The sequence below is a fragment of the Lasioglossum baleicum genome, chromosome 15, assembly GCF_051020765.1.
Source record: "Lasioglossum baleicum chromosome 15, iyLasBale1, whole genome shotgun sequence".
NCBI classification, from domain to species: Eukaryota; Metazoa; Arthropoda; class Insecta; order Hymenoptera; family Halictidae; genus Lasioglossum; species Lasioglossum baleicum.
Window position 1 is genome coordinate 6324643 of NC_134943.1, and position 19063 is coordinate 6343705.

The 19063-nt window shown below is 43.6% G+C and overlaps 2 protein-coding genes across 4 annotated transcripts in view; one reads left to right on the top strand and one right to left on the bottom strand.

Moving 5' to 3' along the window:
* Positions 1–21: 21 nt before the first annotated feature.
* LOC143216293 (retinol-binding protein pinta) lies at positions 22–2887 on the top strand. Of its 2 annotated transcripts, none has more exons than XM_076439208.1 (5): positions 22–383; positions 833–992; positions 1605–1710; positions 1791–2160; positions 2424–2887. In XM_076439208.1, exons 1-5 carry the CDS (start codon positions 194–196, stop codon positions 2498–2500), a joined length of 903 nt encoding a protein of 300 aa, XP_076295323.1. In that variant the 5' UTR covers positions 22–193; the 3' UTR covers positions 2501–2887. The 2 variants fall into 2 exon arrangements, with proteins under 2 accessions (XP_076295323.1, XP_076295322.1); XM_076439207.1 differs by having other exon boundaries at positions 25–383; positions 2564–2884.
* A 319-nt stretch (positions 2888–3206) lies between these two features.
* The window catches only part of Snu (ABC-type transporter snustorr), a 42821-nt gene continuing 26964 nt past the window's right edge, over positions 3207–19063 (bottom strand). For both annotated transcript variants that reach the window (XM_076439202.1, XM_076439203.1), the window contains exons 2-14: positions 15417–15677; positions 13249–13563; positions 12984–13091; positions 9783–9876; positions 8618–8785; positions 8394–8531; positions 8115–8263; positions 7711–7918; positions 7459–7636; positions 7187–7373; positions 6837–7102; positions 6358–6444; positions 3207–4539 (exon numbers count right to left, since the gene is read on the bottom strand). In XM_076439202.1, the coding sequence (XP_076295317.1) occupies positions 4325–4539; positions 6358–6444; positions 6837–7102; positions 7187–7373; positions 7459–7636; positions 7711–7918; positions 8115–8263; positions 8394–8531; positions 8618–8785; positions 9783–9876; positions 12984–13091; positions 13249–13563; positions 15417–15677 (2374 nt within the window). In that variant the 3' untranslated portion in view covers positions 3207–4324. The remainder of the gene's footprint in view (positions 4540–6357; positions 6445–6836; positions 7103–7186; positions 7374–7458; positions 7637–7710; positions 7919–8114; positions 8264–8393; positions 8532–8617; positions 8786–9782; positions 9877–12983; positions 13092–13248; positions 13564–15416; positions 15678–19063) is intronic.

Here is a 19063-nt window from a genome sequence, read left to right on the forward strand (position 1 = left end):
GGTTTCGCGAACGATCCGTCAGATGTCTCCAACACGTACGATCGCGCGCCGTAGATCTCTTAGATCCCTACCGACGCTCGCAGTCGGTGGATCGCGAGTGGATCTTCATAGTTTTTTCGTGATCTCCAACGATTTCTATATCGCGGTACCGGATTAAGAAAATAAGTGAGTGTTCTATGGTGATTGTCAATGGATGACGTGTGACCGGAAGTCGAGGGATCATTGGACAATGGTGCCATTGAAAGAATACGTTTGTCGGCTGACGCCGGAAGAGAGGGAATACGCGGCGGAATATTTGAACGAGACTGATGAAAACAGACCACAGAAAATCGAGGAGCTGAGACAATGGGCTATGGACAACACTGAAATTAACTCGCCAACCGGTATCTTTCGCTTATGTTACTGATAAATAGATTTGTCATTCAGATAGAGCGTTCTCGATCGATCGATCAGGCTTAGATCTCTCTCACATATCCATTTCTCATGACAGAATCATTCAAATAGATAAAAATTTCATTTGTCTTTTATCTTGAACGAATGGAGCTTGTAAATAAAATTTCAGTGTTCTTGCACTCAATTTTTGTCTAGTGATAGGATTTTTAATGACTGTGTTGATTAAGAAAGACTTCAAGAATCTTTCTTTGAATAGTATTCTTAAAAGAAATTACTAGGATCACTTGATGGTTCAATATTAAAGTTGCTATCGTTTTTGAAACATTTATTAAGATATCCTCAACAATGTATCATAGATTTTTAAGAATTGTAAGTATTTGTTCGGTCGTGTTCGGAATTTTACGAATTTTACGAAAACATTTTGTGAATTTTCTTTCAGACGATTTCTTCCTGCTGCGTTTCCTGCGAGCCAGTAAGTTCAACGAGGAAAAAGCGAAGAGCAAACTAAAAAATTACTGTAAACAGAGGGACACTTTACCAGAATGGTACAACAACAGGAATCCATTTCTGCCGGAACTGCAGGAGCTCTTTGATCTCGGGTAATCTCTGTTGTTCCGCCTATTGAGTAATCCTCGGTCACGTTTGGTGCTTCAATGCTTTTCTTTGTTGGCACCAGATCACGTTGTATATGATACCGTATCACCGTCCGATAAGCTGTTACAGTTTGCTAATGCGTTGGACGACGTTGTTTGAAGCGCGATTCGTTTATGTTTGCGTTTCATAGACCACTCAATTTTCCTTCAAATGGTTGTGGTCTGGGATTCGTGATTCATTTTGGTGATTATTAATCCGGCATTGCAATGCCTTCAATGTAATCAGTAAATACATTTTTTTAATGTTGGCAATGTGTTTGATACAGCTAATAGAGGGTTGATAATAGAAATCGTGAGTGTACATTTTGATATGCCTTTTAATATTTGCAACGGTGCTGAGAAATAAAAATCTTAGATACTTTCGAAGACTTAGAGATCGAGAATTATTTGTTAAGTTTAATAGATTGAATTTGTTGATATATGTTTTCTCACTTGTGTTTTGTTAATATCCTTTCATTTATTGTTTGTGTGCGAATCTCTGAAATTTGTTATCGTTAACTGCGATTGGTTTAGTGTGTTGCATTTCTCAATCTGGTATCTTTCAACTATGTTTTATAGAGTGCTTCTACCTTTAAGAAAGTTGGACAGCGAAGGAAGAATGGTGGTGATAGTGCGTGCGGCTGTTCACCGTCCCTCTAAGCATAAAATGGCGGACATGCTGAAGGTACTAAGCTTCTTTTAAAATAAATACTTTTTTAACAGCTTCAGTGAAAAAGGCTTGTATTTTTTCCAATTTCGATGCAGGCCGCCCTGATGACTCTAGATCTAGCCTTGAGGGACCACGAGTCAACAACAGTCCATGGGATCACCGCCATATTGGACATCAATGGGATAACATACGAACACGTACTACAACTACCACCAAGTGTGATTCGCAACTTGGTTCACGCTTGGCAAGGCTGTTATCCTGTCAGGATCTATTCCTTGGACTTCATCAACGCTCCCAGGTTTATAAACGTGGTGCTGAACGTGTTCAGAAGCTTCATGAACGCGAAACTCAAGCAGCGACTGCATGTGCACATGAAGGGAAAACTGAAACTGCACAAATCGATGCCGATGGACATTTTGCCCGAGGAATATGGCGGAACGGATGGTGCTTTGAAGGAACTGATTGGTATAATTTCTTTCATTTTCTCCTAAAATAGAAAGTAATTTGGGTAGTTGTAGAAGCGTTCGCCATATTGTTTGTTCCCTTAAAATTACAGGAAAAATATTTGAACTTATGCTTCGTTTGTTTCTTTTGTTGCTTATTTAATCAAGTGCTGTAATGTCTTTGAAACTCCACTCTTCCGCGACAACTCTACATTAGCACACAATATCAGTTTATTAGCATAGTTAACTAGAAATTAATGACGCCAATAAAACAAATTGTAACAGATTGGCTCATCAGGGCTGAAATAGGAGCACGACTTCTTTTCCGATCGCCCTTGATGCCCGAACCTGTGAACTTGTGAACTTCCTCGTAAGAGCGTGGGTCGTCGCGACTAATTAATACCGCAGGTTTAATTGACCCGCAGAGTATTGGAAACGTGCTGTGGAGGACAATAGAGAGTGGTTCGTCGAGGAGGAAAAGTACAGATTGACGTCGATTAACTAACTAGATTGGCTCTAATTCACGGTAACGAGGGATCCCGTATGCAGCCGGTCGACTTGGTTCGCAATGATAGAAATAGAAACACTACGCAACGCTTCTATTCTAATGGTGCTCTTACGTGTGTGTTTGTTTGTTTCGTTCTTTTTTTGTAAAACCTTTTTCTCGTTTTATTGTTTTTTATACAGATAATTATCGTAAGGAAAATAGAAATGTACACACCGTATCCGGTCTTCTTATTCATCCACTCGGTACGCGTCCTTAGCGAAAGAATAATTAAAAAAAAAGAAACATAAAAACGTTTGCCTGCTATCGGACGCCCCCGAAGCGAGACGGAAACGTAATTAAACTAAAAAGACATAATGCGACGGGCGCGACCCGCCGGTACCGTACAAAACGTAACCGCTATGATTCTCTTTATATGCTACAATATGGTACATGTCCGTGTCCTTGGAGCCGAAGGTCGATTCTCTCCGCGCAGAATCGGCAGGCGACGCGATCATTCTCATACCGCGCACGCCTAAGTCATGGGCAAGTAAGACTGTCCTACACATCTAATCGGCTACTCGTTAACTTAGCGAAACTTACTACTCACGATTCCATTTTCATTCCGGGACCTGTTCACCTGGCGGTTCGCGCACCTGTCGTCCCGCTTCTGCTCCTTAAAATCATTCCATCCTATACATAGATACTCTATTAACGCTCCGTTATGCTCGGTACAAAGCTGGTACTTAGTCGCACACAGGATTTATTTATCCAGCATGTAATTCAACAAGTACGTAATTCGACAAGGTGCTGATACCTTAAATTCATAATTGTTCGATCGTGTCTTAGTGCAGAACTTCCGTGCTCACAATAACAGCTATTCGAAATGTGAGAATTCAAGACTGAACCAGCTTAGCGAATTTATCCTCTTCTTCCACAGTCGATGATAGCTTAAATTAAACAATTAATTCTTGAGCTTCGTAGAGCTGAGAAGGGCTCTAAAGAGGGTCTCTAAAGCATGATAGAACTAAAATTCTTGCTCCACGAGAGAGTCACTAGTTCGATTCATTAGAAAAGTCTCTATTCTGACTCCACAGTCGATAATAATTAATACAATGAATTTTTGAGCTTCGCAGAGCAGAGAGGGGCTAGCTTGTAGCTCTCTCGCGGGGACCAGTGGCTCTCTCGCGGAGAAAATTATGTATACATCTTTTATTAGCGATTTTGAGGCAATAATATAAAATGGGACGACAGATGAAGTTCCTGGGGAACGTTCAGCCACGGTGCAACCTGTCCCCGATGATCCGCGGTTATATTACAGACTTTCAACTAAAAAAATCAAAGAGAACAGATAGAACCAAAGATAAGAGAACACTAGGGGCACATCACGCGATCACTCATCCGTCGGCATTCACGCGAAAGAGCACAATTTTAGCGCACAAAGGAGCATCACAATTCTGGAGGTCCACGCACGGACGGCGGAGCCCAACGAGATCGTCCCGAAGAAGCTGCGCAAGTCTCTCTCTGTGCGTGTGTCCTTCGCTCTCAATTTTCCAGCTCGATATACATATATGTGTAATATAGCCCAGTGAACTTCAAGATCGAATAATGATCGTGTGTTCTCTTAGCCTTCTCTCTCGTTCGTTGCTGCTTGCACACAGCCGATCTCCAACGACGACGTTCGTCCCTCGACCGAGATCCTCTATCCTCGCTTGAACTTCAGCACCATTATGCTTATCGTGAGGAACAACACGATCCAGATTACGGTCGCGATGAAGCCGTTGTACACGTCCGGCTCTGCGATGCTCCAGCCCCTTGTCAGCATCGAACGAAGCGACGTCGTGGCCATCGTCAACGGTAGACCCTGCGATATGTACCGCAGGAACGTTGGCATGCCTTCCACCGGCCAGATCACACCTGAAAATACAAAATATCTTCTTCAAATAGTTGCATCGAGTACTATGGATGGTACTCTAGCCATTTTGTTTCCAACTTGACGTATCCAAAGATTCGATTTTTGCTTCACACTTTAGATTAACAAATTCTGCTCTTTTCAATATTCTCACGATTCTCTAAGAGACCCCCAAAAATTGTCTACGGAATCATTCCATGCCAAATCGGTCACTTTTTGCAGGCACTAGGCACCATCGCCGATTTTGTTCTAAATGAAATATGTTGTAGTCCATGTGAAATTAGGGGGAGTTTAAGTCATCATTCTGCCGGTTTCGAATTTTTTTTAGTACTGGCAAGCCTTCAAAGTTTTCAATTTTTGCGCATTTTAGCGAAAACACGGGCCTTGCTTACGAATTTTTATCTCAGGAACTGTTTGTCCGATTGAGCTACATTTTTTTTGTTTTATTCGGAAAGGATTGGGCTATTACAGAATAATTTTTTCAACCTCGAAAATCAACTTTATAATGTCGAAAAATTTAAACAATTTCTTTTTTTACGTTTTATCCGATGAAGGGCCAGTGATTTAAACTTTGAAAAAAATATGCCGTGGTTACTTATATTGTTCTCGAGGTATAAATAGGGTTATTTAGTCGTATGCAGTCTGCTGGTATTTTCTTGAGACTAGCGGTATAGACAACGGACCATAATAGCCGTGCGCTCGACTCGTCTCTACCTGAAAGGGGGGTACACGGCATACTTTACCAGTTCATTGTGACGCTAATTTTTATGGCTCCATCTTTTTCAAGGGCTCATTTTAAAAGGGAAACTTCAAGGAATATAACCATATTTTTTTCAAAATTTAAATCACTCTGGCCCCTCATCGGATAAAACGTAAAAAAAGAAATTGTATAAATTTTTCGACATTATAAAGTTGATTTTCGAGGTTGAAAAAATTATTTTGTAATAGCCCAATCCTTTCCGAATAAAACAAATCCTGAGATAAAAATTCGTAAGTGAGGCCCGTTTTCGCCAAAATGTGCAAAAATTGAAAACTTTGAAGGCCTGTCATTTCTAAAAAAATTCGAAACCGGCAGAATGATAACTTAAACCCTCTCCCCCTAATTTTACATGGACTACAACATATTTCATTTAGAACAAAATCGACGATGGTGCCTGCAAAAAGTGATCGATTTGGCATGGAATGACCGTACGACGTTCAAAAATATTGTTCTGATCGTTCTCCATAATCCCGTTTGTTAAAATTTTTGCTTCCAGCAAGAAGCTAGATGAACAGTATTTGTCAACAAGAGCATCTAAAGAATTTGTAAGAATGCATTAAAAGTTACTATGTATTTTGTATCGGAATGTATTTCCACAGCAGCGTGGACAAAACAGAAAGCGAACAGTTCCCTCGTTTCGCAAAGCAGATTATGAAAATAGCGATTTGCGGAGACATTCGTGCGCCACTTGTGAACTACAAAGTAACATACAGGAAATGTTCATCGCATTCGGATGACCGAGCAACGGGTTACGTAAACGAGGAACGGTATACTCTTCTGGAAAGTCGACGCTAGCTGGATCTCTCGGTTGTCTTGTTCTCCGGTTGGAAAAGGGCCGATGAAGCTTCTCATCTTTCTTCTTTCACGCGACGAAACCGCGCACACGGCAGAGCATCTTTGCGAGGAACATAATTAAGAACGCGAGTGACTTTCACTTCTGTTGGCATTTAATGGCCCCTCACGTTTGGTCGAATCGCGATTCGACGATCTACCGCGAAAGTGTCTCCGCTGCCACTGTCTAAACATCAGGAATTTTACAAAAAAGGTAATTAATATTACGCACCGCTTAGCAGAAGCGTGGGATAGAAGCTGCCCAGAGCCAGCTGGATCGCATTCCGCTCGAGCTCGCAGATCGCCGAGATCACGAAACCTGGAAAAACAGGAACAAATGCGTCGTTACTTTATTTCCCAATTCCATAAAATCTTGCTCGATAGAAAAAATGACACAGGATAATCGTAATGAAAGATCGCGACCGACGACGACGAAAGACCGCGAGGTTAAAAGCGGTTTCTCGCGCGCAGAAACGTTACGTAAGTGATCCAGTTTTTGCTGAAGGCACCTGCAAACGAGAGCAATCGCTCCGATAAACTGCAATTATTCGCCGGCAAAACGATCGATAATGAAAACTAATCTGCTAAGAGCCGATGCATGCATTTCTTGAACCACCCGACAAAACAGTGATTGATTGCGTCTTGCAATTGGTGCAGACAATTTTTATATTGCATAAAGATCCGCAGTCGAACAATGATTTATCCACTCACCGAAACACATGCCGCACAGGCCCTGTAATATCGTTAGCACGATCACCCAGCCGATTTCGCCTTTACACTCGACTCCAAACACCAGGATCATGAAGATTAGGACCAGAGCAGTCTGTCCACACATCACCACGAACTGTGTGATGACGTGAGAGAAGAGGATCTCGCCTGGAGTCACCCCAGCCACCCAGCTTCTATCTAAAAGGCCCTCCATTCTCTCGATGATCAGCACAGAGGACGTCAAGGCCACCGCCAAGAAGAAGACAATGCTAAATCAAGATCAAATGATGTTTAGAGATCATGGTTTCATTGATCAGATCAGATGAAGGCAATGGTGTGGTGTGGAAACTCACGTTAGGATCACTCCAGGCGCCACGAAGTCGGTGAAACTAGGCTCGGTCGTGCCGTAGATCGGATCCATGAACTGGATCGGCACGTCTGCTAGCTTGGTGTTCTGGTTGCAGGCTGATAAGAGGTCTTTGGCGAAGTCCCTGTACGAATACTGCAGATTTCTGGCTAGCATCAGGCCTACTTGCTGATCTGCAAGATTAATCGACTATTAATCCACATCAATATATTTTAAGATTGTCAATGTCCCGACTTTTATCAAAATGTTTCAACTTACTAGACATGTCAAGCCAGACCCTAATCTCGCTCTGGTCCAAGGTCTCGTCGTCAGCTTCCCTTCCGAGGGCCATCCTGGCGACAAGAGCGTCGGTGAAGTTCTCGGTGAAGTACAAGGTGCCCCAGACGTCCCCTCTCCGTACAGCATCCATCGCTGAATTAGGGTCTTCATAATACACCTGAGAAACAGAGATAAGATCCTCAGTAATCGTCGCAATCGGTTGCGCAACGATGAAACTTTCTATGACTTTACCTTGACCATCGTATCATTGTCCAAGAACTTCAAATATCGACAACTTAGATGCGAAAAGCTGCAGTCCTCCGTCACGGGACAGGACATGTTGTTGTAGAACATCTCGTGGTTGACGATCGCGAGCTTCAATCCCGTTGGATCCCTGCCGATCGCCAGACAAAACAGGATCACTTGCATCACTGGCAGTGCGAAGATGAAGAGCATCACTCTGTCCAGGAAGAACAATGTTCGCGTATCAATGTTTACAGTTCTTACAAATCAACCTACGAATCTCAACAATATCAATTCAGATTTTGGTAATATAAAATAGTAAACAATTATAATACATTTATTTTGACAATATTTAGAGGACAATATTTATTACAAAATTAGATTAACTTGTTATCGAAAATAACTTAGCTTACCCTACGTTCCTCCACATCCGCAAAAAGTTCTTCTGCAAGAGTGCTCTCATTTTTCCTGTGCTCGTGATCTTGTAGCAGTCTGTGAAGGGGCCACAGTCGTCGCATTCTAACGCGGAACCCTTGACGCCTGATAGCGGCTTCCCGTTCAGCTGTTACGCAGAAAGGTAACCGTAATTCGGGGATCGAGAGTTCTCGAGAAAATTGCGATGCTATTAGACGAAGATTCGAATATCTTAGGCTAGATACAAGATTCTCAAGTAGAACAGAAGCTATTCTTACATCGTAGTGGTTTCCCACGCCATTCGTCGAGTCGTGGATAAGGACCTCCTTGCTCTGATGGAAGTTCAGGCCCACCACGCCAGATTCCTCCGTCACGTACACTGGTTCGTTTTTCTTTCCCCAGTTCAGGGATGCTTGCTTTTACATCATTATTATCATTAGCCATTTTCAATCCTGAGGATGTACATCTATGAAGCTGTAGCAGTTTGTTCATGCAATCTTACCAGGCTAATATTGTTCGAAATGTTCAACTCTGTCGGTGGCTGGACGTATTGTCCCTGCTTCCTCGACAACTTCAGAAAAACGTCTTCTAGAGACGCACAGTTGTACATCTGCAGCAGAGCTCTGGGTGACTCCTCCGCCAACAGTCTTCCACTCCTCATCAAGCCGATCTGTTAGCGAAAAAAATTCAATGAAACGTTTACATATTTACTGAAGAAAAATCTGGCATGCAAAACTGCTTAATTATTTTTCTAATTTTGATCATTCTTGAGTGAGATTTTCCTGAAAGAGACAGATGGCCACGAGAAACGATTTCCGAGGTTTAAAAACGGCAATCCACGGACATCGGAAAACAAACAGAGACCTGTAATGGACGCGACATGTAATGATCGAGTGTACCAGCTAATTAGAGGATCGTCAACCCGAATGCACGAGTCACCGCAGACCCGTGTCTCGATCTTCCGAGCAGCTTTTCAGTTAAGCTTTGTCCACACAGAAGCAGCCTTTCTTTTTAACTTTCCACAAACAAGAATCCCACTACGTTCTAAGAACAAGACTCCCCACGGAGTCCCCAAGACCCCATAAGGTCTCTTGTTTCTTGACCATGACATTGCAAGTGAAAAATTAAAGATTTCTGTTTCTTGTTTAGATGTCTCATTATGTTAGTTTAACATTATAAAATATTTCCACTAAGTTAGCGATGTTCCCGAGCACGCAGGCTATGAGAAGCAGCTTCGGTGAGATTCGCCCAAGGTTCGAGCCGAAGACCAGTCGGGGAAAACATAGGATCGCGAGGGACGTCGCGAAACGCGGAGACATCAGCGTACAATTTGTAAATCGGACAATTATCCGTTGTCGATTGCCTAATAATCGCTCCAACGGAGCCGCTCGTGTAATTTCTATGAAATAGAAACGCAAACGTAATCGCCGGCCACGCGGCCGTACGTTTCTTCGTTTCCCCTTCGCACCGCTGCTGTATCGACCGATCATTTTCACTGAATATAAAACACGAAAAGAATCGTGATTGCGCAATCTTAATACGCGATCATTACACGGTATAGTAGGTAGCCCCCGTGCCGCGCCGGTCGCATCGCGCGGCTCACAGTCTCACGTGTGCAACCAAGAATATGGCTGTCCGAATATTCCGGTTACGCAAGTTTACTATACCGTGTGCGCCTGCCGGGCCTCCTCGATGTAGTGGGTCGTGATAATGACGGTTTTGTTGCCATCTTTGGTGATTTGGACCAGGTGGTTCCAGATACTGCAATCGAAAAAGGTCCGCAGATTACTTTCAATTCTCATCGCTCTTCGGCACGATTTCCAACGACACAATTCCCGCCGTTTTCTGACGATTTTATTCCACACTTTCTAATATAATTAATAGATCGCTGATTTTACGCGTTTCTAACACGCGCCGCTTTAATAAACGCAATTAAACGCGAGCGTTACCGAAGGCTTCAGAGCTTTTGCATTTTGTTTCGAGGTAGACAGAGTTCTAGATGAAAAACATCACTTTCTCGCTATTAGAACGCGGGCGAATCGGTAAAAGAGAGATTTCTCTTATTCATGATCCGATAGCATTTTCATAATCGTCCCAATTAAAAAATTGATGGAAATGGAACAGAGTTTTGTGCATCTGTTGTCAACGAAACAAGAAATTGTCCTCATCCATTGTATTAATGAGAAAATTTTATAGACAAAGTGTAAACTGAATTCAGAAAAATGAGTGTAAAGAAGACTATTTTTGTATGGCTGATTAAAATCCTTGGAAGAAAGTTTAACATATCACCGGGCGCCAATTAACGAAAAACCCTAATAATTAGAGCTCCGAAGTGTTCCTAAATGCGTCGTGTCTGGGTGGAGAGAAGCCCAGGAATGTTCGCAAATACGTAACAATAACCGTCGAGCAGCTCGTTTCAGTCGGCCGATTCGGATCAACGGAATCGTAATCGAGAAAGTGAGCGAGCAAACGAGCCGCGGAAGCCATGAATTTTCCTCGCGCGCGAGGAAACTTCAATTTCGAGAAACCGCGAATGGAACACGACGCTCGTAAACATCCCGCTGATCGTGCGCGAACTTCGGTTACACACGCGCTGACCCGAGGAAGCGCCGAGAGGAACGAGCGAATAATATCGCGCCGCGAACTTTCTCGCGGCTAATTAGCCCTCCCCTTGTCGCCGTTTGACTTTCCAGTCAAAATGCCCGGTGGTACGTCTTGTCGTGGGTAATCTGGCATCCTTTCTTCCATTATTCTCGCTTCCATGTATGAGCATCCTACCATTTCCTTATTCTTATTCTTCGAGTCTTTAACGAAAACATTCACCTTCCAAACGTTACCATTTTGTACATTTTTTATTATTCTTTTGTTGTTCATTGAGAGTTTGCACACAGAACGATTTTTATTTAACCTTCCGAGCCTTAAAAGTAAGTGGTACATGTTCCCTTATAAAAATGGCAAGATTGATTTTATTTAGACTTTGTACGGCCCCTATTGTAATACCTGCTCTATACTAAAGATTTCAGTAATTATAAAATAAAAAATCTGGATCCGGTTATTTGATCGGTGGTGGTAGGTTTAGTGTTAAACGTGAATACAAATATCTCCAGGATTAATTCCAGAAGAAACGAATTTCCCAACGATCCGAGCGACCAGTCCGCGAGGAAAATTATTTTAATGCCGGCACAAGGAAAATCTCTCGCTCGTTTGCACGCCGGTTCGAAATTTTACTTTCGCTGGGTAATTGGCGGCGATTGAGCCAGCGGAGATTTTTCCAATCGGTGTGTCGTTAAGCTCGCAATACGCGGCGAGGTGTCGCTTGCGAAATTCCCCGAGCCACGTCACGGTCCAAGTAGGTTAAAACAACGCAGAGTCGACGTTTTCCACGCTCTACCTTGGCCGGAGAGGAAGATATAACCAGTCGGAGATCGTTCGAAAGCGGGCTCCATTGTGGATCCCAGCCCGAGCACGGAAATCGCGTCTGATAACGAAGGAAACATTGATCTGACCCGCGCGTCCCATCGATAAACGAGAATGCAAATCGGCGAGCATTCCAGTCAAATACAACACGAAACGGTGGGCACCGCGATTTTCAGCATTCCTCCCCGCTGTAATTACCCGGCCTCGTAATTTCATAATACGAGTTCCACCGGATTGCCAACTCGAGAATTTTCACTGAATTTCCTCTACTTTTCTGAACGTTTTAACGATCGTTTCGAAGCGATCTGTTTAGTATTATTTTGAGTTGGGAAGCAAGTACTGTTTTACGAGCCTGTCATTTTTCCTTAGTAGTTAACGATCGATCGAATGTTTGCTTAGGTTTATCCTGACAGCCGGATTGCTACGAAAAGTCTCTGAAAGTGGTTTGGGCTGATTTATGATTGCTAGAAGTGTCGAAATACGTTTAGATGCAAGATAGTGAAAAGACACGAGGAAACGGCTAATGAACATTTATACATAGATAAGAGTTTTTAGCTGAATTTTGTTTTGAGAGATATCTTTCTGCCGGGGAAATTGATTTTCATCTCACTCTGGATTCTAGAGGAAGTGGGAGGAGACAAGTAAGCATCATTAGGTTAAGAGACCTCCTAGTGGACCGATTAAATGAAACGTTTGAATAGTGTTGTTCTTTTATTCGGAGGATGAAAACATTGTTAATAACCGGGCAATCATCGGTATCCTTAAAAACTGGCTCAGTTTTACGAGTTTTCGTTCACCGAGTGAGAACTTTCAAACGATGCATTACGCAAGGCTACAGTGAAACGTAACTCACGTCAACAAAGTTACACGTAAGGATACGAGTTCGGTCATTTGCATTCTCAGCAATCTTTTTTCCGATACAATTATCTGGAGCAGGTCATCTGGTTTTCGAAGAAGTAGTTGCACAACGATCTTTCAACAAAATTGACTGGGAAAAAGTTGTTTAAGTGGATTTGATAGCCCGAGGCAACTATGAACGTTCGTGGACGAGTCGATTTTCACGGTTCGCCGATAACGAAAGGTCGATTAGGTTTAAAAATAGCAGGTTGCCCCGTTCAGCCACCTCTATCCTGAATTTTTCTGATTCGACGGACTGCTTTCACTAAAAGCATGATCTCCGGCGCGCAACAAACCCGAGAGCCATAGTCACGCGCGATTTACTCTCTCGCGGCGATTTTTCTAAACGGCGCGGCGCGGCGCGGCGCGGCGTTGTAAAACGGCTCTAAAGCGATCCTAATTCTACCTTGGCCTTCGAGTTCGTTGTTTCCACGAACACTGAACACCTTTGGATGGTATTCGGAAACTGGTTTTACTATTTTCGGAGGATTCTCGTTCGCGAATCCATTCGTGCCGTCTTGAAATTAATGAGAAATTCATTTCTAATGACTCACCTCTGCCGCAACAACGGATCCACGCCGACCGTCGGCTCGTCGAGGATCAAAAGCTCTGGATCGTGCATCAGGGCCACTGCGAAGGACACTCTTCGTTGCTGACCACCACTGCAAGACGATAACTTAATTTGTTTCATTCCCATTTTAGTTCCTTATTTTATTTTCTTTATAAGGACTAACAAATAGATTAAGAAGAAGTACAATAACTTTTTGACCAAGAAGTCAACAATAAAGGCATTGCCGTGTCAAAGTGAATTCCACGAACCTGAGATTCTTGACCAGTCGGTTCTGCGAGGGAAGGTCGAGAAACTGCAGCAAAAATCGCAGCCTGTCAACGATCTCGGCAGTGCACATGCCGAATATCCAGCCGAAATACATCATGGTCTCGCGGATCGTAAACTCCCCGTACAGGGCAATTTCCTGTGGCATGTAGCCGACCCTTTTCCCTGGAACCCCGGACCCTTTCGTGCCCGGTTTGCCACCGAGCACCCAGATCTCGCCGGAGTTCAATCGCCTTCGGCCGACGATGCATGATAGAAGAGTGGTTTTACCGCATCCGCTGGCGCCGAGCAGTCCATAACTAAAGGCAACAAAACATATCATACAGACACGGAGCTCCGATCTCGATTCAAAGGTACGCGTACTATCTTCCAATCCAATTTATTTCACTTTCTTCTAGTCCGTTCTCGAAGTTCGATCCCTCTCTTTGTTCTTCGATCTGATAAAAACGAAATCGTTGCTAATAATTTTTCACGGGAACAGGAATTGTGTTATGTAAACCAGATATTTTTTACAAAATTCTATCAGTATGAAGTTTCTAAAATTAATTCTTTGAGAAGCTCTAAACAGTGTTCCATCGAGTTCGAAAAAATTCTAGTCGATCTTACGTCCTGTTCAACAAATATGCAACACTGTGGAATACATCCTGGACTTTGCTCTAATACGAGCATGCTAGATAAACTATCGTCATTCTAGGCTAATTATTTTTTATTACTTTCGACCACGAACGAACGAAGACTCTGAGCGCATTCAAGAAGAACTGCGTGCATTCTCAAGGATCCGTAATTATCGAGGTAAATCATCGAAGGCGACGGTATCCATCATCGAAGTCACTAATTTCACAATTGAGTTTGTTCATGTAATCGTTCGCGTTACGTCCGCTCCTTATACCGTGGAAAAGCTGGTATTCGTAACAGTGACCACGATAATGCGACGTAATAATTATATAATGAGGATAATGACATTCCGCGATTTATTTCGTGCCGGAAACCACCCGTAGAAACGCGACGTGTTTGCATGTGTATGGGAATTCGCGCATAAGTCTGCGGTACCGCAAGGATCCAAGGAAAAGATCTCGTCGAAAACACGTGAACCGCGGTGTATTTGCGAGAGATCGTCACGATCCACTGATCCTGCTCCTGTAGCTCCCGTAGCTTTCTAAGAAAGCCTCCGCTCGTTTCCCTATCCCCGATCGATCCGATCCATCGATTCTTTCGAACGCCTTTATCCTTGAAACCGAGTTTCGTCCTGAAACCAGATTCTTTACCATAGCACTGTACTTGATCCTGCGCGATCGAAATTAAAATAAATTCTTTCGAATGGAAAGTAAAAGACGATTACAAGATTTTATTTTCCTCGATCTGTACCTGTCGTTTAAGGACGACGTGTTCCGATTTGAATCGAGAAAGAAAGATCGAGCGCTCGACCCGCGATCTCGATCAGCAAGCAGGTTTCATCACGAGCCGCAGGTGTAGCAATTAACGCAATCAAGGATTACTTGTTTCCAGCCTCCGAGGTCTACCGTTCGATCGAAGATAAATATGTAATCGGATCGAGCTCGATCCAGCCTCCAACGTAACGTTATCAGGGAAACAAAAGGATCTATTATAAGCAATACTTCCTCCGAACAACGAGCCCGCGCGCGTTTTGAACAATGAAACAATCTCTTTCATCAGCACGCTTGTCTTTCACGTTTATCGCGCGAGAATCTGCATCGTTAGCGGGGACGTTTATGAAATTACTGGGTTGCGGAATACTGCAACTTCACTATTATTATTTTATTCGGCGAACTGTAATCAGAAGAAACGTTGCGCCGTTTTTCGAACCGTTTCGTAACACAACACGTTCGTTTTTGTAGTAGTTTTTCGTGCTGGTAAATATAATGTTAAATTCCGAACTGATAAGTAAATAAGTAGAACAAAATACAGGTTTATCGTTCGGTGCTGTTGATTTTTGTGGAACGACTACTTTATGTGGGGGTACGAGATCTACATTGTGATTATGGTAATAATGTTTATGCGTTACTGTACTGGACGTAAGGATAATGGAATAAAATTGAATAAAACAATTGTGGAATATAATATTGGTCGCTAAAGGATAAATATCTTCGAGCACATGCTCAATAACATGCTGATTGCCAAAAGAGATACTCACATGGAGCCTTTGGCCACGGTCATGCTAAGGTTCTGTAGTACATGATTGGGGTTCTTGCTGCTGCCATAGGTCTTGAACGCGTGCCTCACGCAGACTGCCTGCTGCCTGTTCCACGCAGGGTTGTTCAACCCTGGCGTGGCCAGAACCGTGCTTGGCGTGATCGTCACGTCCAGCGTGCTGTCCGCGTTGTTCTGCATCGTTCCTAGAGCGTTAACGTTCATCACGTTCACCAGACCGCCGCCGCCGCCTACTGTCCCCTCGCTGAAACCAGGAAAAAGGAAAAGAAAAATCATCAGCCACGTTAACGTTCACGTAACCACGATATTTGGTGTCCCCCCGGAGTCTATCCATTTGCTCCCATTGTTCGGCGACCGGTTTCCGATCCCCTGGAAAAGCCGGAGAACCGGCTGGGAATCGAGTGAAACGAAACCGACCAAAAGAACCGAACGCACAATGCGCAAGTTTCTCACGGGACGCTCGAGTTCACGTGACACAAAGGGCCGCTAATTAACCGCGTCGAGATTCGAATTGGTCACCAATTGTCTGAGCAATTACCCACCAGGTGAAAACTAAGTGCAGTTTAAGCGACGCGCGGTGGTTGGGTCGGTCTTAACCCGCGCTGGTATTGTTCCGGATCCTCGTACTTCCCGATTCATTGTTTCGGCAGGTTTGTTTCCTAGAAGAATTATTCTGTGTTTCCTGTTTTATGGTTTTTACATTTGTCGTTGAGTGTTTTTCAGATTTCGACGCCAATGGATGCGGAGACCGCTACGCCAGGTCTGAAAAGCGGGTCCTCAATCGCCCAGGGTGCGTCCCGACTCATTGGCGTCAGCCCCGCAAACATGGTTTAGAAAGAGCGATCGTGCGTGGTTGCGCAACAGAGAGCGGCTTTCTTTTCGCTCATGCTTGCTGGCTCATTGAGCAACCATGGTTCTCGGATGCGGAGATGTACGGAGAAGGTTCACGTGTTCACATATCGCCGAAATGGAGCCCGTTGTTTCCTGTAGTGGCTGGAATTCCGCCGCCTCAAGGCCGTGCAAACGATCCACCTCCATCCTGGCAGATCCTGTTGACATTTTCACCGTCGCCAGTGAAATCGAAACTGCCCCCTTCTTCTTGTTGCAGCACGTAGACGTTGCCGACTTCGATACCGCTTATTCATCGTCGAAAGAAAGAGTGTCTACATGCTACTGACTCGCTGTCTACAGGGGACATGGTAATTTTCATGTTATAATTCAGTTTCGAAATTATTTTCTCGGGCTTGAAGGAGACTAGACTGTTGTGTAACATATTGAGCTTGAACCAATCGGTGTCGTTTCCAATATGTTTTGATAACAGACTGATCTGTGAGGCTGGGTGGGACGTTCTTGCAGAGTTATAGTTCTCGTACAGATTATTGTTTAATATTATAGTATTTATTTTTCGATTTAACAAATATTTAAGAACAAGCGTCCAAATTAATTTCCCTAATGCAATGTTCTCTAAAACAAGGAACACCAGTAGAAATCATCTGAAACAGGTTCGAAACAGTTTACCAGTGCACCAGATTCCTTGATCAGAATCCGAGCACCTGGAAAATATCCCGGAAAGCGATTCTCTCGCCTCGACGATCGATTGTTTCCTCCTGGCAATAAAGTAGTCTCGAGGAGGGTCTGCAGGATCAGCTGTGCAACTGCGGGAACCCTAATTTGCATGATTGCGTAAGATCACGATAAATCCGGCGAAAGAAAGGAACGTTTAACCGTCGAACACCGGCGATACCGATCTCGATGCGAAAGGTCGCGATTTGGCTGATCGATGACTGCTTTCACGTGGTTCCCGCGACGTTGTTCCACCGTGCTGGTACGCTGGTAGCAATGGCAGCGAAACGCACGCGGCATCCGAAGAGGAAAAGTCAACAAACCGATCGTTTCGTAACGCTCACCGCGAGCAGATATCGGACCGTGGAAGAAAGCTGCGACTACGAAGACGTTTCTACCCGGAGAATCTCTCTTTACAGCGACCACGATCGCCTGGCATGATCGATCGATCGAAGATCACAATCGGAAACCGGCGGCATGGAAATGCGAGATTAATATCTCCATTGTCTCATTAAAATGTCATTAGATCTTTGCGTGAGATTAAGATCGTGTGTGTGTCACAATCAACTTCATCTCTTAATAATTAATTTCTGCTTCTGGATACAGTCAAATACTTCGTTATTCTCTGTTTCTGTTGTAAACTGGAAAATACATCAACTATGCCTGGAATTGATTATTTGATATTATGAATGACTTTGTAATGCCTCTAGTGGGCTGCGGGTTCCATAGAAATTGATTGAGATTTTTTTCGAGGATACATCGGCAGTGATTAAGGATGAAATGAGGGAATTCCATGCCACGCATGCCACGAATGCGAAGTATGATTGCACTACTCCTGGCGTACAAAATATATCGATGCTGTCAAGATTAGAGAAATTCTCCGAGCATGTGTACCCAGCAGCGAATTATGCGAATACTTTAAGCATACAATATATTTGAGGAAAATCAAGGATAACCGATCGATACAGATTCCAGTCGTATTTTCGATTGAAGATCGAAGTGCAATGTGCAATGTGCTGCACAATTCGATTTTTAGGACACCGGACCGTAAAATCTGATATCTGCATAAACGTCTGGCGACTTTTTGTCGTAAATTTTGTTCGAATCGCGATTTGTAATTGAAATTTCGTTATATAAAGCGGTCGTTAAATTCCTTCATTACGTGTACACGTGTATTTCGCTCGATTCGTTCTGGCGCACGTGTCCTGTTTTCCTTCTGTCGGAGTCGTTGTCTTTCGTCCTACATCGCGAAATTACAGGACAATTACGGGGACGCCGTTACCGCTTCATTATCTTCGTTAACCGAATCCCGGCAATCACCAGTATCACGTTGGATTTCGAAATTTCCGTGCGTTGACTTCGCGATCTGGTCGAACGCGTGACTGTCCAATGCAAAAAATTCTAGCTGCTAGGAAAAAATTCTGCGGTCAACTAACACCTTGTAGAATCTAGGAAAGTGTTGTAGACCTTGAGAAAAAATCGTGGTGACCAGCAAAAAATATAGAACCTCGAAGATAGCCACGAAAAACTTCCATAATTTAGGGAAATATTGAAGGGAAAAAATTCTACAATCTACAAAAGGAGAGCAGGGGAAGGATTGTGGATGACAGATTAAACAGAAAAGTGACTGAGGCCTAGGAACATAACGCTGCGGCCCTGGGTCCATCAGGAAAGCAGCTACCAACTTGGCGTGTGCCCGAGTGAATGGCATAGCGCGAGTATCGGCATCCGTGCTGATAATTAGCGGCATGGAATTCGATGGGGAGGCGGAGGGACACGCATTTCTCGCTCGGCTTGAATAAAACGAGGAAATCTGTCTTCTGTTGTGTTACCGGCCATGAATATTCATCGAGCATTATCATTCAATCCTCCGAGGATCGAGTAATCGTTCCGAGGTGACGTGTCAATCATTTGGTTTATTGTCACACCTTCTTCTCATTTACACAATAAAGGCACTACAACCGTGTTCTTATCACTTTGTTCAAATCTTTTTATACGAAATACAAACATGTGAGTGGAGGTGATTTTAATTAACAAGCTGAAGGAAACCTCGTTGTCGTTCGTTTG